General features: G+C 32.4%; 1 protein-coding gene across 1 annotated transcript; it reads left to right on the plus strand.

Moving 5' to 3' along the window:
• The first annotated feature begins 9,687 nt into the window (after positions 1–9,687).
• Positions 9,688–21,121, plus strand: LOC130441465 (sensory neuron membrane protein 1-like). Its single transcript, XM_056775166.1, has 8 exons — positions 9,688–9,925; positions 15,798–15,955; positions 16,012–16,156; positions 16,215–16,466; positions 16,582–16,793; positions 16,850–17,135; positions 20,155–20,280; positions 20,547–21,121. The coding sequence occupies exons 1-8, from the start codon at positions 9,812–9,814 to the stop codon at positions 20,793–20,795; spliced, it is 1,542 nt and encodes a 513-aa protein (XP_056631144.1). The 5' UTR covers positions 9,688–9,811; the 3' UTR covers positions 20,796–21,121.
• The last annotated feature ends 5,475 nt before the right edge of the window (positions 21,122–26,596 follow it).

The raw sequence follows: 26,596 nt of genomic DNA on the forward strand, positions 1-26,596 counted from the left end.
TTTTGGTGTGAAATTAAATGATGTTTGAGCTCACTAGGAAATTTTTCTTAATAAATCAAATATTGAAAAAGTTATGTTCAATACTACTTGGTACGAACCGTGTAATTAGCGCCCTCTATAAGAGTCAGACATAGAAACAAATTAATTGGATGTATCAGCAAAACATATTCGTATGAAATTTCAATTCAGTGTTGCCATTAGTTGCGGCGAAATCGTAAAAAGTGGGGAGCAAACCCGAAATATTCTTCAGTTTCCTATCCATCTTAGATCACCTTTTTCTTGGAACACCTTGTAGACTAAAACTTGTGAAATACGCAAAATTTGGTTAAGAATTGAATAAACGTATATAAAGTGTCACTTAATTGGGTAGATTATGAAAATATTTCGCTTTTTTGATTTTATATTTTCAAATACTCCATCTTGTGATGGACATAAAATTTCCTTGTGCTTTTTTATTGAAGCTTTGTAGATACCTACGAAAATTTGACATTTTTCCCGACCTCTTAAACGGCAGTTGTGTTGCGTTTAGTGAATTCCCATTTTTTTAATGAAAAGTAGCTATTATAATGGACTCTCTAAACAAAATTTTGTATTTAGGATTATCAAGGGCTAAATTAATAAACAGATCTATTTTTCTCTTTCTAATAAAACACCATTTTTCGAAACAGATGATTGTATTAAACACTTAATAATAGTGATAATGTACATTTGGTTCATGGTGGTGAACATACACATATTCATGGCCATAATGAGGTGGTGGTAAATATTGTTGACGACCAAAATGAAGACCAAACCGTAGTCCCAATCCAAGTATTAATCCCAACGTTCGTTTATTTCGAGTATTTTCTGTTTTCTCTGTTTCTTCTGCCAGTGTCGTCAGCAGAATCATCAATAACGCCAATATGGATTTATACTGGAATTAAAAGTCAAGAAGAGGTTAACAACATAATGTTCAACTGGATAAAAAAAAGTAGATTCATTTGGAAATTTCTTATTTTGTTTACAAATGAGTAGATAGAATATTTTATACATTTAACGTTTTTTTTATCTCTTGAAAAGATAGTAGGATCTTTAAAACTTTTAAATTAGAATTAAACATAGTAGATAGATAATTGAGTAAATATTGCTATATAACGAGTAGCATGAAGTAGCAAACTACTCTCAATCACGTGGTACTTGCCAATACTTCATTTCCAACGTTCTCAATTAGATTTGTTATGACAACGACCGTAATCCCAATGCTGTGATGTACGGTACCGCTGAGAAATCGAATGATTCAATCATACCAGGGTGAGCTATCAGTGGTCAGGACTACAGAACGAGATATAACTTGGAATGGAGCAAATAACCCCTAAAGAAAAGCACTAAATAAAATATTGTTAAGAACGTTCTCTCCCTTTCGTCACTACCAAACGAGCTCTATGGTTTTAAGAAATTGATAAACGATGGTTAAGTTATAAAAATATAAATACTCATCAAATGAATACAAGAGAAACTAATTTAAGGCATTTTTGAGATCGAAAAGTGAATCTAGACTTTTCGGGCATGCATCAGCGCAAATAATTTCTAGTTTCTATCTTCTGCTTCGCTTACGGATTATGTAATTTTATAACATTTTACTGAGTAGATGAAATAATTTTTAAAGTTTTTATACATTCTTTTCACCTCATTATGCAGCTAAGAGCATCGAGAAGGTATTTTTAAGTATGAGTTGCATATAATTTGAGAATTAAGAGTTGAAATATGTTGATTTCAATTCTGGAGGTAGATTATAATCAAAATCCACCCAAACAATGACTTTTCATATATATCCTACCAGTTTTCTTTGTTGTTTGTTTATGAATGAATACGCAATCTCGCGGCAGATATTTGAATTTGAACACCTTAAATTCATGGATACATCTTTTGTTCCCAATATTCCATTCCAATTATAAAGCTCTTTTCAGCCACTATACTTAGTTGGATACTATAATTTCATATTACTAATACAAACTTTCCAATTTTTGGTTTGGACTTTCTAGAAGAGATTGAAGACAAAGGTTTTTTTATATTGCAACCAAAATATGAGTAAGTTTTTAGGTTGTTTGGTTAGTGGAAATAAAAATGACGTTGTTTGGTTGAGGAAAATTTTTTTTCAAAAGATTTTATCTAACAAGCTTATTTTCATTATTCGATGTACAAAAAGCTGCTTATACCTTCCTCAATCCTTTTTTAACCTCGTAACAATCCGATTTCCCAAAGACAAATCCCTCCACTCATCCGTTTAATGAATGAAAAAACAAAAGGTGTGTTTATTTTCATCTGTGAAAATTCGTATGCTTTGATTTAAAGTGAACTAACCAGGATGTTCTTCTATGAAAAGTACAATTGCTCTACATTCTTTCAATTTATTTCTCCTTTTTTATTAATGACGCAAATCACGATCTTGAAAATTCAAAATGTGATCAAATGATTAATCAAATCAAAACTAGGAAGACGTAATTATGGGATGATGATAATTCTAAACCGAAAATAGGAATAAAAACTCAGAAAACATCCACATCTTTTTGAATACAATGTCCGCGATATTTCAATATATTAGTTCGGTTCGGCTCAATTCAATTAGTTCATTTAGTAGTTCGTTCAATTGTTGTAGTGGTTTTCTTGTGAATATAATACGTAAAAACTTTTTTAAAGACAGTTTTTCTGCGCTAAGAAATATAATACGCAGTATGGAGGGCGATGAATATTTTATTTTACGGCATTATTGGAAATAAAAGTTTAAATCAGCAGTGACAGCAAGGAAAATGAGTGAAATTGAAGAGGAAGACACAGTTGATGAGCGGACGGTACAGAGTTGGTTCAATATTGAGCAGTAAAGCCTAGTATCAAAATACGGCTATTATAAAACTCCCTTGGAACGTCTAAAATTACCGTACATCTCATTTAAAATAATAAGTTAAGATCTATAAAAGTTATTGAATTAGATCGAAATTTAAACGAAACATCAAGAAGATTTGTGCAGAGAGCTCCTTGCTTTGCCGACACATGATAGTTTTATTACTTTGTTACTTATGATGATATATCTAAACAATACAAGCATGGAACTTCAGTAGTTGGACAGAGAACGAAAAAAGTCGATTTGAGCGGAAATTCTTGACTCAAAAAACTTGCTGAGTAAACACCATAGATTAGGATGGGCTATAATTCGAATATCGAGACATCAATGGTTTTTATGAGATACCCTCTATATTTAAAATCAAGTCTGCAATGTAAAATGAGAATAATACTTACTTTGAACATTTTAGTATCACTAGTCATTATTTCAATTCAACTAATTTACTTTGGTCAGTAAAATTTATATAAATTGTGTATTATGCTCTTATAGATTGATTTTGAAAGTTACTAAGAATAAAAACAAATTAAATCGTTTAGATACAGTTATTTAATTGAAGCATGTCATTGTAGTTATGGCAATATTACGTCAAGCGTTGTATATCAGCTTAAATTTGCAAGAAACAATTTTAATGAATAAAAAATACGATATTAACATGAAAAAGTGAATTATATATAAGAAATATTGAATAAATAACTGAAATGATGCATTTCATAGTATAGTAAAGTAAAATAAGAGGAATAAGAAAACACATTTTCATGATAATAAGTATTCGAGGAAAATGAGTTTAAGAAAAGGAAAAAATTCCAAGTTTGAGTTGAGAAAATGCATTTTTTAATATATTTTTAATACTAAAACGCTTAAAAAGAACGCTTATCATAAAATGGAAAATTTTTTGGACATTCAATCGTCCCATACATGAACGATATGTCGGAATAAAGTTTCACCCTCTTTATCTACTTACTTTCTTTCGCGTTCCCTATCATCTTCCTCTTTTCTCCTTATTATGGTTACTAAAGAATTGAAAATCGTTTTCCAACGTTCTGTATTTTTGATAATTTTCTCCATTCTATTTTCTACAGTCGAAGATCCTTACTTCTCTTCTTATTTTCTCTCTCCCATGGGGCGCATTCATATATTACATGTTCCGGATCATCCGGGCAATTACATAGTTCGCATAGATCATTTGGTGTCTTATTTTTTGAGTACGAAATGAGAGGTGCCCCGTTAAGAATTGTGTGAAGAAGTATGTGTTTACTTTGTATTCATTGTTTTATGTTAGGAACCAGTCTTTTGTTCTATTTGGCCTTTGTCACTTCTTTATTCCCATTTCCTTATTGTCCTCTCGCGTGTCATTTTCCTTCCGTGTTACTTCCTATTTTATATAAGAAACACCTTACTGCCACCATTAATCTATTGGCGTGGTTTCTGCGATTAATTGCATTTCTTGTCCTTATACTGTTCGCTACGCCGACGTCACTCTTCATAGTCCTTTTCCTGGTATCGATATCAGTTTTTTCACGTGAGTATAATTTTACAATTCCTCTCTCCATATGGGTGCTGCGTGCAGTTGTATAGTTTGTAATCCTCCACTAACTATTCTTCTTTTTTAGTACGTATGCCTTTTGTGTGATGTGCCTAATTTGTTTATGGAACTTAACGTTTGCAGAAAAAACACCTAGATATTTTATTTTTGGTTTCATTTCATTATGACCAATTCGGTCTTATTTGCTGCAACTTCTAGGTTTTTATCTTTCAGACACTAAGAGGAATACCAAGTCATACGCGTATATGATTTCGATGACTTTCACTCCAAATTCGATTTTTAGGACTTCTTCATACATTTTGTTTCACATAACAGGTCCCACTACTGACCTTTGGGGTACTCCAATGATATATGCATGGCCAATCATCCCCAATATGTTTGTTCTGTTTTTCAAGTAATTTTTGATACTTTTCACCAAGTACAAGCTTACACTTTCTGCCATCATTCTATCTATTGTGAATTTCCACCAGCACCAGGCTTAATTCTCACCATTGTCTTAACTGTTGACCTTTATTTCCTGAAGTCGTGTTGATTTTCGGATACTACATGCTTTTCTTATTTCTCTCTTTCAAGTCTGTTTACTAACAGTCTCACATATAGCTAACCAAAAGTGTTAAGGAGACAGACTGGTATGTAGCAGGATGGTTCATTTGGATTTTCTCCTTTTTTTGGCAATAAAATGACCGTGGCCTCTTTCCATTTGATTGCGAGTGCCTGTGTTCACCATTTGGAAAATTTTGCCCGGTATAACTTTAAAGGCTATTTTTAATGCAACTAGCTTTCGTTCAGCAGGTCCCGGTGCCTTGCCGTTTTTCTTTTTTGGTACTACCATTTGAAGCTTATATTGCTAAACCCCGTCGGTTTTTCCCTCTGGTTTACTTATTATTCCATCGTGAGTTGCTGGGAACAATTTTCTGAACTTAACCTAACCTAACCCTACCTAATTTAATCTAACCTAAATGATTTCTAGTTTTGAACAATTAAATCAATAAAATCCTGCCATGATCAAAAAAATTCTAATTTGTCAAAACTTAAAGTGTGATTACTACCATACCGAGTGTTTACTTGTTGGTTCTGCATACTAATGTTTTTATTCCATTTATTTTCAGTTTTTGAACTAAAAAAATTCTGAGAAATTCTACGAGCTACCGCAGAACTGATTTGTTATGAGTTTTTAGTAACATTTCCGTTATTTTCCAAGTGTTTTCTACAAATTTTTGATATTCTTGATCTAGATATATTTTCAACTATAATTTCATAACTTCCCGAGATACTTTCAACAATTTAAAGTTAAGTATGCGGTTCTTACTGTTCAGAGACATGAAAAAATTCAGTTATGCGGACCCCAATTTTTTGACTTAAACAAATTTTCTGCACTAAAAGTTGGTAATCATTCTCAATATGCGTTTTATATGAAAAGTTGAGGTATAAATTTGAAGCTCTGGATCTAAGCTTTGTGACAGTATGATTATAAATAATTGGGATATAAAAAATACGCTTATGTTGCCCAATTGAATATTTTTTCGTTTTTTGAAAATTTGTACTACATTATTCTCTTTTTCCTAAAAATATTACCCAAGAAAATTAATAGGATAGTAGATAAATACAATTCTTTTGGACACCTTTTTTGATACCCTATACGTCAAAAAATATAAAATGAAATGAAAGAAAATGGAAATAGCTGTGGAAAAAGAAAACGCAGATAATTAATCAATTGCAGCAAGCCTCACAATTGAAAAAGTTGAAAGGAATCAGATTTAAGTAGGTTAAGTATCTATAAAAAACGGATGATTTATTATTTCTTCAAGACATTATTCAGTTCCTTTGTTGTCTTGGCTTTGTTTGGTCGATTGCCTTCAAACTGATGTTTTGGGAATGCTTACAGCTTGATTTGATTTCTTGAATTTCCTTAGTTTTCATACTACTAGCAACACTCTCATACTTGTTAAATTTTCACAGTGTATTATGAAGAAGTGAGGATGGTGCAGCGATAGTTTAATGCTGATCGAAAGCTCTCTAACATTCTTGGACATCTTCACAATGAATGTTTCCTTCGTATGTGCTGAAAGATGAAACATTGTTACACAATTATACAATAGAAACAATAAAGACGATGCAGTTAATTCGCTATCAAGAATCTGAAAATTTAATTTTTTCATTAAAAAGTCACTCGTCCGTCAAACCGCCTTCGTATTATGAAATAGCATTTTAGGAAAGAATTAACAAAAAACCCATAATATCTACAAAGGATTGCAAAGGATAATTACAAGTATACGATTATTATATAGACATTGAGAACGTATTATTACGAAATAATGTACGTTAGCATACGAATCGATTGGATTTGAATAATTCAAGGCATTGTATCCTCTTTCACAATTATAAATAATTTGCTAAGCTACAGGAAAATAGTTAACTATCCTCAATTAATGTTGTTAATTAATAGTTTGCTTTTTGATAGTTACAGAAGGTTTCTATGATCAAAAATCTATTAAAAATAAAATAATAATAGTTCTCGTTACGTAGTTGAGAAAACACAACACGTATTTTGAATAACATGATGATGGTATCAAGATCGAAATATGATCAGAGCATCCAAACTTTTTTCTATAAATAGTATACAATGTGTGGCTATTAGACATCGAAACTGGTGATATAAAAAACTATATTTTGATATTATCATCTTGTTCCATCCCTACATGGTTCCAAGTGAATTTTTTATTATAAAGAAGTGCAGAGTATTTTTCAGTCAGTTTCTTCAGGAGGCGCGTTGGTTTTTTTCACAGCTTCAACGTACTCAAATCTTCACATGATATCACATTTTCTAATTAGTTTGAGTCATTTTTTTTTGCATGTTGGAATTTTAAAAATGTTAAATTTGCCATACACATTCTTTTAGATTCAGCAATCGTACGAATACTTAAACGATGGTCAGATTAAACGAAATTACAAATTTTTTGATATTTTGAACCGTTTTTGACGTGGAAGAACGATCAGAAAGTGAATCGTCTTCAACAACATCTTGAAAGTTTACACTTATTCAATTGAATCAGAAGTTTCCAATCGACCTTCTGGCGAAAGATAGAAATAAATTCAAAATATAAAAGAATGTCAAGAGCCGAGATAATTGATAAGTGGCATGAGAGATGGGATATGACGGACGCAGCTGCTTGGACTATGAACCTCATACTAAAGGTAGGTTAATGGTATGATTGTCAGCATAACAAAGGCAGTAACAGAGTATATGCGAAAAGAATCGGAAGGATTGTGGACGGAAGAGGGGGAAACACAAGAAGGAGACGGAACGACAAATAACAAAGGAGACCGTGATGAAGAAAATGTCTGCAAGTGGAGAAAACTGAATTGCCAACAAAAAGGTTTTGAGAGAATTCTGAAAACCAAAGAAGTTGATTGGAGAAGAAGGTTTGGTAGTCTGCAGAATAAAGAGTCACTGGCTTCGCACATGTGAATCCGGAGCTTGTAGCGTGGAGAAAACGGAGCAGGTTTAATGCATTAATGCATAGATACATTTTTTCCTCTTATGAAAAAATGATTATGCTAGGTTAGGTTATCTTAAGACCAACAGTGGAAGTGTTCACTTTTATATTTTTGTTTCTTCGGTGAAATTCCAAGGAGTAGGCAGATTAACGCCTTGGAATCAACCAAAAAAGGAGTGATCCGTTGTAGGGGTACACTAATTGATTAAGAAAAAACTTGTATACTTCAGTGGACTGTAACACTGTATTTTAAACATAAAATATAATTCTCCGGTATAACACCCTATTTCGCTGATCATTTGTGGTGAACTAACTTTTATTTCTAAGCGCTGTTGCCGTTTTTACAAACCATGTTTTATATACATCAACATACCACCGGCCTTGAAAGTTGCAGTGCTTTCAATACTAAAATCATATAAAATATAATGATACACATCAAATAGTAAATATATTAAAAACAAATTAAGAATGAGTTAGTTCTTAATTCAATATCACCAATGAAAGTTTTTATTTTAGTCATTTTTCACTGTCACTTTCTACCGGTAGCACACAAATATTGGTAACGGGAGGTCGAATATCACCACTTTGGGTGTTCAAATCCACGACTCGGACAATACAATCGTGCCCTGAATGAAGCTGAGTAGTAAGATGTATTATTGTCACCTTGTCACCAATGATCCTAATATCAGAAGATTTAGGTATCGTTGTTTCCATTTAGAACGAGCTTGAAGATGGCATAGATATTCCTTCTGACACATTTTCCAAAAATGTTGAATTATAAATTGAAGTTTCTTAAATCGATCTAAGTGGTCATCGGGTACTTCTTGTGACAGTGACTCAGGAAGGGAATTAAAACTTATTCCGATTAGGAAATGTCCTGGGGTTAACGGCAATAAATCATCGGGGTCTGCGGTTAAAGCAGCGAGAGGACGGGAGTTGAGGATTCCTTCTATTTGAATAATCAGGGTAAAAAATCTTTATACGTGTAATGATTTTCCCCAATTACTCTGTTTAAGTGAGATTTTACCATTTTTATGCCCGATTGATTTGGTTTGAGGCTAATTCGTTTGAAATAGTATCATGAAATACATTGCTGAAATTTTTTTATTGGCACTTACAAAATTCTAGCCATTGTCCGAAAAGAAATTGAGTGCAGCTCCTCCCTTTCCAATGAACCTTTTGAGTATAACTAAAAATGCGCTCGAGGTAAGCTCAGTAACAATATCTAAGTGTAAAGATTTTGTATTCATACATACGAACAAACATAAATAACCTTTAATTAACTCAGGAAATCGTGTTTTTCGATCTTCTCGTAAAAAAGGTCCCCCGAAATCTACCCCAACATTTAAATATGGAGAATATACATCTATTCTAGTATCCGGAAGATCACCCATCAGAACCTTTAGGTTGGGCTTTTATAAACATCAACATCCTTTGCGTGGAGTAGAGAGATTGAGACCATGGAATCGGATCACTTATAATATCATGGAATGATCGTTCAATTAATATCTATAACTATTACGATTTTCTATTTGATAAAAGAAAATGTTAAACGTTGAAAGAAAAAGTTGAAGGAGTTGTACAATTATGTACTAATAAAATTAACTTTTTAACTAAGTGCCTAATGGCTTCAATACAACTCTCGTGACATAATATATTATAAAAGCTCTCATTTTCTCTGAGAATTTATTGGTTCGTGTAAGCATATCTTATTAATTATTTAAAAACTATGAGAATATAAACCGATATACAATTACCCCCACATAACATTTTACGGTGTTCGCAGACCATCGCTGTTTCGAAATTGAAAATCCTATCTATTTAAAAAAAACGGTTTATGAACACAGTGCAATTCGAGAAACTTTTATTAACGCCAAGTTAAAATTTTTAATTATGAAGTTACAGTTATCAATTAAGATAGCGATAGGGTCTATTTGTACTATGTTTTTCATTATATTAGTTGGATTTATATTTTTTCCGAAAATGATAACCTCTAAAGTGAAAGCGGTAAGAGAATTTATTCAAAATCATCTCATTTTTTCATGAAATAATTTACATCCCAATTGAAAGCATGAGCACAAATGATAAAAAAAAGTAAAAAGTTGTTGCACTCTTGCACAGTGGGGCGAAACTATGAATTTGGTGGACATAAGACCAATATCTAAAATTTGGAATTTACCTATATTTTTTGGTACAGCTGTTCTTTTTAGTTTCTGTTATCATTTTTCATCGTCGTTTTTTCCAATTGCAAATTTTCAACCAAGATATTAAATCGACAGTCAAGTGAAAATGTCCTAAACAATTTAAATAAAATTTATCATTATAGTTCATAAATATCAATATGGGCTGTGGTTAATTTGCATTGAGGATAACTAAAGATAAAAAATGTTCAGTATAGACCAGGTTGGGCTAAGCCTTTTAAAATAATAAAAAGTGGAGAAAATAATAGTAATGAATGTAAAAAATGGTTTACCTCGATTTCTGGTAAAACTACAAGTCCTATGGAAAAAGTTGAAAGGCGATGTTGTAGGTGATAAGAAGATCTAGAGCTTTTGTATTCACACTTTTTTCACATATCCTCAACATTTATATGAAAAGTTGGAAAAATCAAGTTTTTCGCTTTAAATTTTCATCTTTTACATAAAATATTTTTTTCACAAAATTTTTGTGAAAAGTTACCTTTTCAGGTCCCCTAGACACTGTAATTCATTTGACTTGATATATTTATTTTTTCAAGTTATTTTGATATAATATCGAATAAGCACCCTAATTTTCAAACGAAAGTTTTCCCGTCAAAATATGGGCTTTTTGGAAAAATTTGGTGAGATTTCCATTCGTTGAAATCTCTACTTCTTGACAATGTGAAAAAATATTACCAACACTATATATATATTTATTAAAATTCTAGATTCTAATTACTTATATCCATTAATATACATTTCCGTGTAATTAGAGCAGACAAATTCAATAAACAACTAAAAATTGTCCGTAATGATTAAAAAAATAAATTCGGATTTAGTTTTTTTCTTCTTATTTTTTGTCTTTTGTGAGAAAATTTACCTTGGTAATGGTTATATTTTTTTACATCAGGAAGTAGGGATTTTAACGAACAAAAATCTCACAGGTTTTTGAAAAAAGCGCATATTTTGAGGGGAAAATTTTCGTTTGAAAATTAGGGTGCTTTTTCGGTATTATGTCAAAATAATTTGAAACAATAAATATTCCAAATCAAATAGATTACAGTGTATATGGGACATAAAAAGGTAATTTCTCACAAAATTTCGTGGAAAAGAGTTTTATGTAAGAGATAGAAATGAAAAACGTAAAAATTGATTTCTTAAATTTCTTACATAAATTATGAAATTATTTGAAACAAGTGTGAATATAAAAGTTGTGAATCTTCTTAACTTAACCCAGAACTTTGTTTTCTGTTTTTCTTTCCATAGCACTTGTAGTTTCTCCATATATCGAAATAAACCATTTTTCACCCTTAAAAACTCACCTTTTCCCTCCTGACCTCAGATCATCCGTAAATAATTTTTTTTCATTTTCATTATTTTCTCCACCTTTTGCAATGGGTTTCATCCTACAATTATTTTTTTGGTTTCAAAAATTATCGACTTTCGTCTGGTATGGCTAGAAAGGTTTTAATTTGATATTCATGTGGTAGGTGATCAATTAATGAAATTATGCAAATACGAGGGCTACTACAAATATTGGATATGGCTTTATTGGTTTTTAAAATATTCTCCATTAAGATCAATACACTTTTGCTTCAACTGCATTTTCAGTTGTAGAAAAACGAGACTTCACAATTTATTTTTGATCTGCGGAAACAAGAAGAAATATTTGGATACAAAGCAAGGACTGTACGGCGGATGACTCATCAATTCGACGTTTTGACTGCTTAAAAACGTTTTTGTTTTAACTGATGTGTGAGAGCTTGTATTGTCGTGGTGGAAAGTAATTAGTTTTCTGCGATTGGTTTTCCTGATTTTTTTCGAACACTTTTTTTAAACGACCTTCACGAAATCAATCCTGTAGCGAAGGGCTACCACGATTGAATTTGAAAAACCAGCAAATCACGGTTGATTGGCACACTGTTGTTGGTTTAATCCACGTCGAAAGTTATATAAAATCATAGCACGAAAATGTTCAATTCCATTTTTGACCAATATGAATGTTTCCAATATATGTGAATAAATCGTATAGCATTCGCTTGACAACACATTCTGAGTACGGTCACCATTAAAAATGTCAAACTTTATGATGCCAATGTCAGATTTGACATATTTAAATCAATGTTACCATATCTTAAAACTTAAGTAGCAGCCCTCGTAGTCTAAATAAAATCATATTTTGACCGAGTATTTTCGTTCAAAAAAAGACATTGAAATTTGAAAAGAAACATGAAAACTAAACGATTAAGGTCTAAGAAGGTTGATTTTAGAAACTTCCCGTGGATTGATTTTTCCTATTTACTCTTATCAATTTCAATGGTAGGCGTTTCTTCTTTCGAAACTCTTTGTCTGTGAGTCTGTGAGTGTATATAGAGCGGTCTCGTATGGTTCGTGATATTCCTCTTATTTTCTTCTTATATCTTCTCGACCTTCAGACTGATTCGACCTGTTTTCCATTCTGTTCACTTATTTTGAACTGATTATTTCATTTAATTAAAAAATACCAGTAACTCATTCTTCAGACTTCCTATTTTGGTCCCAACGGTGTAAAATCGAATAGGAAAAACATTACTAGTACAAGGATTATAGCGAAAATATGATCCAACCTTGTGAAAATTAGAAAAAAATATAGTATTATTCCGCACGATAAACAACCTACTAAATATCCCCGACGTAATCTTCCACAACTATCATTAAATTCGGAGTATCAATTGTTTGTGGAACATAACAAATAATTAAATACTATTAGATTAAAATTGTCCCTGCTTCCATATTTGTTTAGTTTTCATAATATTGTTTGGTTGTCAATGACAAACTCATATTTGCTGTAAATATGTAATATAAAGGTTGTCTCATGAATGTTTACTTTGTTTATCAAATAATCATACAAGAAGAAAGCCTTACTATTCGAAGTATATCCCATTGCATTTTATGGCTTCTACTTAACGTTCAGCAATCTTTTGAGACGCAGATAAATGGCAGTATCCAAATAATAATGAAGTTTAATTACAATACAGAGCCCTCACCTGACTCTTCAATACCTAAAAATATATCTAAACCCTTAGAACAAGACATTGAAAATCCAAGCTTATTACAAAATGACGCTTATTTGGAAGGTATGTCAAATAAGTCGAAATGCTTTTTCTAAAATAAGAGAGATTTAAATCTTTCTAAACAAGTTTCAGAATTGTCAAGACTGAAAGAAAAAAAATTCTCTCCCCAGCACCGGAATGTGTTTTTCCGGAAAGGTATAAGGAATCACGGTTATTTTTAAGAGAAAAATATGAAAAACTTGTTAATAAATATAGGCATCAATCAATACGAAGCAAACGACTGGCATTTACTCATTGGCAGGTCAAAACGTAACTTGAAATGAAGTCGGAAATTCGTGTATAAATTTATAAATAGTCTTCTTCTTGTTCAACTAAATGGTTACAACGTTCCCCTGTGCTATATATCTTTGAGACTGTAGATATAAATATGAGCATTGTTTGAGAAGTATCTAGTTTATGAGCGAGAATATGGAGCTATTGATAAAAGTATGCCTCCATCATTACATATAAAAATGAGCATTATGAAAATAGATAGGCGGGAGCGGCATTTCTAACATTTGTCAAAAGTTTCCTCAGGTCATTATGAAAAGATTTATATCGGCATTTTTGATGGCTCAAATAAGATAACTTACGGAAGATACTCGATTCAGAAAAGCTATAACTGAGCTAGAACTAAAGTCTAGAACAGTTTTCGTGTCTATGATGCAGAGTTTCTTCTACTATAATCGAAAAATATGAGTTGCAGTATGAGCTTAAAACGTTCATGGTAATATAAATTGATTTCTGGATAATTTGAGAGATATGAAATAAAAGTGGTTATGCATCGCAGGATTTTTGCGTCACGGAAGAGGTTACCAGAGTTTCTAGGGTACAAATATGATGCCTGAATATTGTTGCTCTCCGATACGTTATTTTTCAAAGTCTACACATTATAAAAGAACATTGAAAGGACGTTTTCCAGAACTGCGTGATTCATTTCTTTTCAATAAAATCGTCAACACCTATAATTATTGTAAAGTAGTGTTATGCATCCCCCCCAAATAAAAAAGTGGAGAAAAGCGGACATTTTTCAATTATAAATCATTAAAATGTCTCCTGAAATCAAACAACACTGAAAATACATCATTATTATTTACAAATTCAACCGAAAATATTCTTTTTTTACTCACATGCCTTATAGAATCGCATTTTGTTGATATAAACTCTCATTCTTCTCCATATGATCAATATTTCTCTTTCCTCTCCTATTCAAAGAGTGTCCCGTTACATAAAATGATTTGTTAGTAATTATTACTTATTAAACGTGATACTAAACAGATATTTGTTTTTGTATCCATTTGCGAAAGCTATGTGCAATTCATCATTGTTTAATGACAAGAACAGTCAAAGTATTGTCCACAGTGTTTTGGAATTTAAAAAAAAAGCCTATAGGAACTGGCTTCTTCAATGCATTTATTCCAAGCAGTATGGTCGCTTGACGTCATGTTGATTTAAGCCAATGAACTCTACCACCTTATTTAATTTGGAGTACATAGACTCTTTGTCACTTATATAATGGACATGTATAACTATTGCTCGTCATACTATGAAGCCGCCTCATTTACTACAGTTAAATCCCATCCAACGTGTAAAAGATATGAGGAAGAAGAGATGTTCCACTTTGTAAAATCCTCTTAGTCCATAGTTTAGTTATCCTACTAAGGTGAAGCTGCTTAAAACGAAGTGTCATAAGCAGATACCTCCTATAATGAAACGAAAATGGAATTTTTATTTTGTTGGCTTAGAAAAGTTTCCTAAAAATCTACCGTTAAAAATTGTGAAAGAAAACGAATTTCCAAGTTTCATGAACAAAATCAAGATCTAAAGAAATAGTTTACGGTTAATCATTTTGAAATAATGGGATTGAAAGAAAGTCGGGATCAGTTAGAAAAGCGAAAAAATGTCAAAGAAAAGAGAGAAGTTTGGTTGATGCGATTCCAACGAAACAGAATGTAAGTCAAAAATCGAAAAAATCTGCATCCAAATATTCTGAGAAACAATAAATTGAACAGAAATCAAAACCTAGAGTGTGGCCAAAAGTTTTGAAATTCTTATCGACGACCAATCATATTTCTTTAGAAGGCGAATTATAAGAATCATTATTGAGAATAGCGAGAAAGTAAATTCAGAAGTGTATTCAAGAAGATACAAAACGTTCAATTCGAAAGTGTTGCTATGATTATAGATATCTTCTTGTGGTCGTTTTTAAGCATACATTTGTACTTCTAGAAATTCCGTAACCACCAAAATATATGGAAAAAAGTGTGTTAGATCTAGATGTATCCATCTAGAAAGAGCTAGCTAAAAGAAATTCTGTATTTTGACGAGATAACGCCACTGCTAGGAATGTTCCTAATGTGCCTCAGCTGACGCCCATAGAACAGTTTTGGCAAATTTTGAAACTAAACGTATATTCTAAAGGTAGGGAAGTAAGCCTCATTCACCATAGTCACCTAATTTAGTTCGTCTATTATTCTCAAACTTTAAAGAGTACTTTCCTAGAAAGTAATTCAATACGTTGCTTACATTATTACAGCAATATAATTCCTTTGCTGTTAATTTTTTTCATACAGCAAACCTAATTAATAATATTTTCATACATTTAAGATGGTTAATTTGGGCCACGGTATGGAAATAAGAGAAATGTTCCTTAAAGTACCGTTTCCATTATCATTTAAGATCTATATATTCAATGTAACAAATCCGATGTCTATTCAAAATGGTGGTGTACCTGAAGTTGAAGAAGTAGGACCATTTTGCTACCAGTAAGTGGTTTTAATATTACTGCTTAAAATATAATCTACTTTCTAATGATTTTAAGAGAATGGAAAGAGAAAGTTGACGTTACTGATGATGAAAACAACGATATCATCAGTTATTTATCCAAAGATACGTTTACAAAGAAATCAGCATCTGGTTGCGTTTCTGGTAAAGTTGTAGTTACTATACCTCATCCAATGATACTAGTGAGTTAGATACATCAAATTAAGGGAATAAGATGGGAGTTTCCTTATTTTATTACAGGGAATAGTAAATGCAGTTTCTAGAACAAAACCCGGTGCTTTATCTCTTATCAACAAAGCTTTCAAATCAGTTTACGAGAACCCTACTTCTATATTCTTAACAGCTACAGCAGACGATATATTGTTTGATGGTGTTGTCATAAATTGTGGAGTTACTGACTTCGCTGGTAAGGCTTTATGCTCACAATTAAGAGAATCTGGTAGTCTCAAGATAGTTAACGAGAAAGATTTAGCATTCTCTCTATTTGGACCAGTAAGTTTTAACTTGTTCATCATAATTTCAAGTATCTTCACTATTTCTTAATTTACACTGATGTTTCTCAATGAACTGTTCGAATTCTACAATATTTCTAAACTTGATTTTTAAGAAAAATGGTACAGAACAAAAAAGAATTAAGGCACTTCGTGGTACTAAAAACTATCACGATGTCGGCAGGATTGTTGAGTACGACGGATCAGCGCTAATGTCGAATTGGCCAACAAAAGAATGTAATGAAATATCAGGAACGGATGGAACAGTTTTTCCACCGATGCTGTTGAAAGAAGAAGGTCTTGTATCTTTCGCACCAGACCTATGTAGGTGAGTTACTTCTTTTTGATAAGCAAGAAATGACTTTATAGTTTTGTGTATTTCAGATCTTTGAAAGCCTTTTGGGTTCGGAAAACAAAATACGACGGTATAACAGTTAATGAATATACAGCGTCTTTAGGAGACATGTCGAAAAACGAAAACGAGAAATGTTATTGTTTTACTCAAGATAGTTGTTTGAAAAAAGGCTTAATGGATTTATATAAATGTGTTGGGGTACCAATTTATGTTTCGTTGCCACATTTTTATGATTCTGACAAATCTTATTTGAATGGCGTGAAAGGTCTTAAACCAAATAAAACAAAACATCAAATTTCTATTCTGTTTGAACAAGTGAGTTGATGTTAATATCGCTTCAATTGATTATTACTCATTTTTTTTGTATATTATAAAGATTTACAGTGGAAATCGACAACTCTGATAACTCTGAAAAACAATGCAATTAATAATTACAGTGTAAAAAGCTTTTTTTCGAGTCAAAATGTCTAGTTCTTTAGAATGATTTAAACTCAATATCAATAAACTATAATAGAGTTTGTGAAGTTTATATTGTACGGAAATTGTTTTTAACTTATTAAATGATAAGAAATGTTATGAATATTCATATGAAGCAAATATAAAATGGAAAACGATAGGAGGACCGATACCAAATATAATTATGCAGAAAACTGGAGAAGAAAAGCTAAACAAAAAAGATTTTTTAAAATAATCATGACAAAACTAATTAGATTTATCGTTGTAGCAGATGCAGAAGAAATACATTATATCATTTAATGAATATAAATAGGGGGTAAACAATGTAAAGTATTTGTGTTTATGGATAAAAAAACAAGAAATCTCAAAGGCATAGTTGAAAATACAGAGGTATCATCTCTTTAGATGTAGAACAATTATTTTTACCAGTGTTATATGATACGACAAGTCAACATCTTGACAATTCACGAACCTGGTTGATTTCACAGCGGTACAAGTGGAAAGCAACTGATAATTAAGAAGGGGAGTAAAATAAATGAAAAAAGTTAACAATAACGTGTGAAGAAACGAAGGTAGAACATGTGGTAACCTTTCTAAAATTTGTTGAAAGGTTATTTTTTCTAGAAACATTACAGGATTTCTGAAATGTCTTTCCACGAGACGCCACTGGTCTCAAATGTCGCCTTCGGTAATTACCAGCTGTTTCTAAAATAGATCTTCCTTTCTAGTAAAACATTTTCCTTAGCCCTCAGAATTAACGGGCTTCGATCAGAAACTAACATGGAAACAACATTTTCAATCAGTAATCTATGAGACACGTTATACAACTGCTACAGAATGGTCGGAGGAACGTAGGGCTTACAACCCAAAATGATGGACTGGATGTACAAATGGATGTACAAATCCAAGCAATATAGCGGGCAATAAAACAATACAAAAAACAGAAAATGAAACCCGGTGGCTTGAGTGGGCAGTCGAATATAACTAATTTTAAATGGAACACCCTGTATATTAATTCATTTTTGAAATATACGTAAAATTTTAGCATACTGTTGAAAACTTTTTTCGACAAAAGCATACTTTTTGAGTTATGAACTTTCTTATAAAAAATTTGATCGTTGCAGAAAAATTGATCGTTGCAGACCCTTATAAATTATTTTTTTACGAGGATACCCGTAAAGATATGAAAATAGTTTCTGTTTGGTTGCTTTTAACAAAGTTATATGTATTTGAATCTATGTTGAAAAATTTTCCATTTTATACAGAGTGTGTATAAAAAGTGTTCAATTTAACTTCATAAATATTAAATTTCTTTTTTTTTAAATAGAACCACCCCCTTTTTTCTATTTTAATGCATTCAGGGGTAGAAAATAAGGCAAATTCATGATTCATGTATACTTTTCTATATCTAAACTTCACCGTTATCCAGATATTAAATTTTTTCTGTAGATTATATGCAATAGATTGGACAATAAGACAATACAAAGTACAGAAAATGAAACCCGGTGGCTTGAATGGGCATCTTAGCATTATAAAGGAATGTGATCATTAATATGGTCACGAACACCATGTCTTCGAAACTAAGCTTGACAAAAAACTATGAAATTATAATAACAAATCGACAGCAATGGACAAATGCAGAGATTGCGCTAGGCTTATTAGTATTCTACACTTATCTTGAAAATATAAAATTGACATGTAGATGCAGGAATATATGAATCAAGAACCAATCTCGCTATCCCATTGGGCTCAGAACTTTCCATTTCCCGGGCGGAAACATATGCGTTTCTTACAGCGATTCCTACGCACAACGTAGCTACTGCAATATCAAGATATTTATCCTGTCCGATATCAGAGCAACCCTGTAAGCACTTGACACCTATTTAACTGAGTCAATGCTAGTATGGAACTGCATCGAATCTTTAAACTCAATAGGAGCAAACAATAACGTTACTCTTACCTTTTTAAAACTAGAAGAGGTAAGCCGCATAGCCCCTAATAGGTAGCTCACTTTACTCGCTAATACATGACTGGTAAACAGTCTGGGGTACACAATAGACCAATAGTTCAAAGCGTTAGCGACGTAAATTCACAATCCTACGCCCTTGCTAATTCTAATCCGAAAATAGTTGTATCATCAGTGTACCTTGTATATGAACATAAACAAAGGATTCATGTGAAATTATTCATTAGGATTTCGCTTCCTCACTTTTCTTATCATGCTTTGTTGTCTTCTTCTCTTCATGTGCCTGTACCAGTTTGAACATCTTTCAACTATTTTGTTTCATTTTGGCTCCTTCTTCAGATTTTTTGTGATTATCTTATCTCTTAACCGATCCATTCTCGTTTTTTCTTGCTATTTTCGCTAGTTGTTTCATCACCACTGATACCATTTGTTGCCTTATTTAGAATATAGTATATTTAGTATTCCGTTTTCTACGAATTTATATAGATGTGGTCACTCTATTAGTGGCCCGTTTATTATTAAATGTTCTCCTTTCGGATTCAAAGCCATCCTTTTGCATTTTTTCGTATATAGTTCTATTATCAGATCTTCTATTATCTTTATCCATATGTCTTTTTTACCGATTCTAGGTTTCTGTAGCCAATTATTGTTTTCTTTTTTTTTCAAATTTTCTCATTATCCTATCCATGACAAATATGAATAAAAGAGGACTAAGGCTATCTCCTTGTTTAACCCTTCAGGTTTCCACCTCATCCTTGCGTTATCTTTGTTATCATCCATTTCCTTATGCAATCCTATGGTGGAGTCAAAAAGGAATTTCTTGGGCTATTGATATAATCACGTAAATATCAAAACGTTTTGAAAGCTAGATTTACTATAGAAGTGATAGATTTTAATAATAGTTTATTTCAGCTTACTGGTGGTCCTGTTTCGGCCAAAAAACGTTTACAATTTAGCATGCCATTGGAACCTAATCAAAAAGTGGATTTATTTAAAAATTTCTCTTCTACTGTGATTCCAATATTTTGGGTGGAAGAGGTAAGTTACTCATAGCAATATTTTCATAAGGATTACTAAGGATATTCGTCTAATCAATAATCAAAGTGGGCTAGATATCATCCTTGTCTAAGAGAAAGCTTCATATTTGATTATTGACTTAAAAAAGAGCTCACAACTCAACCTATATCCCAAGCATTCTCCTTCTATTATTATCATTGTTTATATTTTCTTATATTTGCCCTGAATCATTTGGTTTCTTCTAGTTGATAAATTCAATGGATATTACGCATATTTCATCATTTCAGGGTATCGATTTAAACAGCACCTTCACGAAACCAATAAAAATGCTTTATACAATGAAGAAAGCGGTAAACATTACAAAATGGCTCATACTGTTGGCATCTGTAGCTGGTCTCATAGCTTCGGGATATTTATTTTTCAAAAATAATCAGACAATTTCAATTACAAGTGTGAAGGATATTAAGAAAACAGCACCTGTTAGTGGAATTTCATCTGTTAATGGACATATGAATGGGTCCATGGATGGAAATTGAGTTTAAAATAAAAATTTTTATGCTAATAATTTGTAATACAAATAAATTATTCTATATTTTTATCACTGAGATATGAATCTCGTTAACTTGAGATTATATAATGGAGTTGTAAAGATATTAAGTGAGAAAAGTATAAATTACTTCATAATAGATTGAAGTTTTATCTACAGTAGTTGTTTGTCTGGTATAATTATGAATATGATCAAATAATTGTATTCTATACTAGTAAATCTTCATCTTTTTCATTTTATTAGTATCATTCAAATAACCAAATGTATCTGTATCCAACTTCTCTGTGAATTAACAATATATTATTTACAATGTACTCTCATGAGACTTTCCTTTAATTCACTATCAATATTGCGTTCGAAGTTAAAATCATCAAGTTATGATAACATATACAGCTATTCAAAATTGAAGGATATTGATTGATTCCAATTTTAAAAGCTAGAATATTCATATTTAGTGTTATTTCTTAATATCATATCTCATAATTAGGTTTAAATCTCGTACGTTGCGACTAGCATTTTTTGACATGTGCCATTACTATACACGCTGCATGGTAGTGGCACATGCTAGTACCAAGGTAGGAGAGGTGGAAACTTGTTGTTCTCATTTCAATGAAAAATATCATAGTCGTCGGATGATGAAATACTGTTGTCTTGTCGAAGACAAAGTCGAGGAAGAATAAGTATTGGATACACCCTTATTGGCACTAAAATGTTTATAGTACCCAATACATAATCGACAAACAGCTCTTGGTACACCCAGAAAAGTGCCAGAAGTGGTACCCGCATGAATCCAGACACATTTATAAAATAACGTGACCTCTTGAAAGACCATTCTGTATTTACAACTTAAAATTATAAAGTATTGGAGTATCCTCTAAAGTTAATAAAAATTCGATATTTGTTTGTTTGTCTTCCGGAAAAAAGCATTTCTAATTATAACAATAAACTAATGACACAATTTGAACTAGAGTATACACTATTCAATTAAAAATCACTAATAACAAACTCAAAATATTTTAAAAGTGACTTTTCGTACTTGTCAACGCAGTACACCGTGGGACCTACAGCGTCAGGACTGTCTGCGTATGTCCAGGGGACTTGGAAATGTGTTCTGCACATGCGCCAACTCAAGACTTACGCTCCCTGCAGCACCGAAAACGAATCAGACAATTGTTTTTTCTATTCTTAAAATACTTTAAATTGAATAAAGTGTTGAATAAAAAATTTCACCAAGTAAATATGGAATGATGAAAATAATTTTTAACCAACACCTGTGTGATCCTTTTGGACGCATCACAGCAAGACTCCTTCTCTAAATGCTTTCAACCAAGTTGTAGAAGAAACTTTCTGAGCTTCTGTGTGGCTCTGTATGCTCTATGGGATTAAGGGAACCTATTTCTTCTAGAACATCTGCAGCTCGTTTTGGCGTTATAGTCAATGAGATTGTGGCAGTATGTATGCCATCATCCTATCCCTTTGTACCAGCCCTGTCATGTTTACAGCCATTGTAATCAACTTAGACATAGTCGAGGTTTATGTAAGAAATTTTGCGCGTAAATACCAGAGCCGCCGAGTGACTTTTGGTGTTTGATCCCCCCTTGATAAAATTGAAGAAATAGGGAATTGAAAGGAATCTACTTCGTGAACTGCCTCAATGTCTCTTTTCTCCAAATTCGTGGCATAACCAGAGCTTTTCTTAAACATCTTTGAATCAATAGATCGATAGACCGATTTTTATACATGAAATTTTCAATTGAACTACCAGCTTTTAATTTTTATTAGTTTTTACCTTATACCATCACAAATTACTATAATCACTAACTAGCATGAAGCTTTTCCTCAAAAGTTTGGAATTGAAATCAAAACCTTTTCATCCTATGATAATTTGTCAGCTGTTTCATGTTGGCGAAGTCGAAGGGTTATGCATATCTGAAGGAAAAACTACTAAAGTCCTTTTTTATAGATAACGTTAAGTACATCAACGGCAGATGAACTGTGTGGATTACTTACAAACCTTGAAAAAAAATCCAGCTCTTTCATCAGATCCTCCTTGCTAAGATCTGATGGGTATATGAATGCAAGATGTTCAGCTAGTATTAGAGTTTGGTTTGTACGTGTAGACTCAGTTAGTGAGGAGGGATCTTCTTCTTCATCTTCATCTGGAGTCTTCTTTGGAGCTTAGCTGTGAGTATTCTTGAGTTTCAGAAGTAAGGATTGGTGACAACAGTCTTGAAATGTTTGGTTTGAAGCAACAACTTCTATAAGAAGTCGAAAACTGGATACTTCCAATTGCTCCTCAGAGGATTTAAAGACGTATTCCTCATTGGATTCATCATAAAATCTTTTCTTTTAATAGAATCTAGTAATCTGAGTGTCTTCACTCCTCTTCTCGGTGGCAGAGACGAATACCATATCGCGAGAATTAGCAAGAAATTGTTAAAATACCGATAAAGACGAAATTGTTCTGAATATACTCCGAACCAATTATCACGAATACCAAGATGCCATTAACTGAGGCGGATACATTTTTTATAGAAACGATGGTTTTTATACAGACAAGATATAAACGAGTGCCCTATGTACAAGCAAACGGAATTCACTTTATCTATACGTCTCATAACTGTCATATCTTTTGAAGGGAAGCCGAATAATGTTTTGATCAAATACCAATTCATAATGTATGTTACTAATATTTACATTGTTATTATAAAACTATATCCTTTTGTTTTTATCTAATTGATGGTTTAAATCAAATAAAATTCCATTGTTTTTCTTGATAACCTCACTTTAAATAGTCCAGATAAAATATGAAATTCCTCACGTCTATTATTAATTCCCGTAAGATCTGATTTTCTCTCTGTCTGAACTTTTAGCTTGGAACTGAATTTTTAAATAGCACTTACAAGACGTTTTCAAGATTATCAATTCCATCATTGAATATAACCGTGGATTCATCCGGAAAAATCATCTTACTTGTAAAATGAGAGCCTTTTGTATTATATTTTCCCAAATTTCTCTCGGTTATGACCATCTTCAGATAACTCTTATACGAACGTTATTTAATGAGGAGGAAATTGAAGGTTTCAATCCCAAATGAAATGTTTAATTTTTTAATAACAGAAATTTGCCATTCAGACACAATTCGTCCTTGTACTATTTACTTTTATTACTGACATCGTTATTGGTGTGCTTGGAAAATTTGAGCAAAGTATATTTTTTTTCAACAAAAATAGATGCAAATAAATTTTACAAAGATAAGGGTTTGTTCGTAGTTTTTCAGACAACTTGCCTCAAATATATTCATTTGCAATGGTTAGTTATTTTCAGCATCAGATGTGTTTATGATATTATCAGTTTGCTCTTGTTCAGATTAAGAGAAGTCTCTTCTTATCACTTGTATACTTTAATGTTTCATACGATCAGTGCCTGAACCAAAACTAGGTCCATCATCAGAGAAGTTGATTAGATCTTCTTCAATAGTACCACTACCACTACCATATGTAACCCTCTTCCCTGCTTTTGAAATATGTGTGATATTTGATGACTTTATATTCTGGAAGATTTCTATGCGCTGCAGCACAATTAGTTTGATAGACTTAGAACCTGACTGCTGACACTTGAAAATATGAGGTAAAATACTATTTCTGAGTCTTACATTCCCGTCCATCATATTCCATTCCATATAATTTTCATTGCAGATTGATCTAATCTATTTATCTGCTAAGATCAATCCAGATAACCATAAGAGTCAGCATATTAACACCTAGAAGATAATCTAATAAGTTTATGATTAACAAAGGAGTGAGGCAAGACGACTCGATATTGTTAACGCTAGTCAACTGACGAACTCAGCGGCGAAGAAATAAAAAAAAACAAAATTCAGCGAGTAAAGTGCTTGGAATATGTTTAAAAAGAATAAACAAATTCTATAATATACAATATGATGCGATGGAATATCGGTGGTAGAGATAGAATCCAGAGAGATGTGCCACGGAATGAGCCACAACTTTCTACGGACAAAAGAAACTAGAGTATAAGAGATGATAGTCGGACGGAGCCGAATCTGGTGAATAGGGGGGATGTTCTAGTAATTCAAATCCTAAATCACGAATTTTTTGCATGGCGGCATGAAATTTGTGTGCAGGGGCGTTGTCCTGCAAAAACAAAACACCTTTGGATAGCTTCCGCGTCTTTTCTCTTTAATTTTTTCCCGTAGAGTGGTCATTCAAAAAATCAATCATGATTACTCCATGGCAATCCCAAAAACTAAAGCAAGAACCTTTGCAGAAGATTTTTGGTTACGAAACTTCTTAGGCCCTGGAGAACCAAAGTGTTGCCATCCCATCGATTGTTGCTTTGTTTCTTGGTCGTAGAAATGTACCCAAGTCTCATTCATAGTAACAATTCGGTTTAAGAAGACTACATCTTTTTCAAATCCCTCGCATGCTTCTGATCAACATTCAAACATTTGGGTATCCATTTTGCAGCAATTTGTCTCATGTCCAAATTGACGTGAACTATATGATGAACGCGTTCTTATGAAATATTCAGTGATAAGATATCAGTTTTAGTCCAATTCGATGGTCTCATAAAATCATGTCATGAACTCCATCGATATTTTCGGGGACTGACACAGAAACTGGCCTTTCCGATCAGTCATCATCTTCAATGGAAAATTTACCTCTTTTGAAGCTTTCACGGCCGCATACGAAGGATATTGATCACCAAGGGTATTAGGCATATCTTCGTAACGCTGCTTACCTTTTAACCCTTTTAAATACAGGTACTTGATGATGGCTCGATACTCCAGTTTTTCGATTTTCACAATTTCGGTGGACATATTTTCTCTTTTAATTTATTGCGTGACTCTGGTTTATTTTTTTGACGTCAAACTTCACACTGACACTTCTAATAAGTTATTGTTCGTTGCTATGGTAACGCAATATTTTGTTTATGCATAGAACTGGTCTAGATCAACTAGATATCAATACATCCTCGTATGAATACAAGACTATACATTCTATTTAGAATGATAGCTGCCCAATTGGAGCTCTTCTGACTCTATATTCTATGGAAGCTCAAATTTAGAAGTTTGTTTTCATGTAAAAGGCAATCACAAGAGAGTAAATCCTATGCCTGTGGATATTGATCTCTATACCCTATTAATTAAGGAATTCTGAGTGAACCTCAAAACGATCTAATAAAAATGTTTCTACTATTTGAAAACAAAACATAAATATACAAAATACCACATACATGAAGAAAGGAAGTGATCTGAATAACTTGAGTAATTAAAAGTAACGATACAGCAAAACAGGTAGCATAGATTTGATAAACTTCAAGAGTTCGACTATCTGAGAATAACAGTGAGATACGAAGAATGTGAATCCAAGGAGTTCTGGAAAAAAAATGATTGCTGGATAATGAACAAAAAAGGAGTAAAAAAGTGGAAGAGAAAAGTAGTAACAAGGATTTTCGGAGGAGTGGATAAGCGAAACAAGTGGAGGAGAAAAATGAAGGCAGAGATTGAAGTAATTATGAGTAAGTAGTGATGAGATATGTGGTCAGACCAGAGGTCTCCGTTGTATGGGGCATATAGGTGGGTCGAAAGATACTTAATAAGGGGAGAAAAAGCAAAAAGATGAAGAATACGTTCACGGGAAACTTTATACAAGCATGTAGAGATTTAGAAAGAAGCCTTGTGCCTATGAGAACTGTTGATCTGTTTATATATATAAGAGCTAGATGATTTGATGTAAAATGAAAAGTTGGTCATAACTTTTGTGAAGT

This window comes from Diorhabda sublineata, chromosome 3, assembly GCF_026230105.1.
Source record: "Diorhabda sublineata isolate icDioSubl1.1 chromosome 3, icDioSubl1.1, whole genome shotgun sequence".
NCBI classification, from domain to species: Eukaryota; Metazoa; Arthropoda; class Insecta; order Coleoptera; family Chrysomelidae; genus Diorhabda; species Diorhabda sublineata.

Coding starts and splice junctions, on each gene's coding strand:
- LOC130441465 (XM_056775166.1), top strand. CDS start 9,812: ATGAAGTTACAGTTATCAATTAAGATAGCGATAGGGTCTATTTGTACT. Junction 16,794..16,849: donor TTCGCACCAGACCTATGTAG/GTGAGTTACTTC, acceptor TGTGTATTTCAG/ATCTTTGAAAGCCTTTTGGG. Junction 17,136..20,154: donor TTTCTATTCTGTTTGAACAA/GTGAGTTGATGT, acceptor AGTTTATTTCAG/CTTACTGGTGGTCCTGTTTC.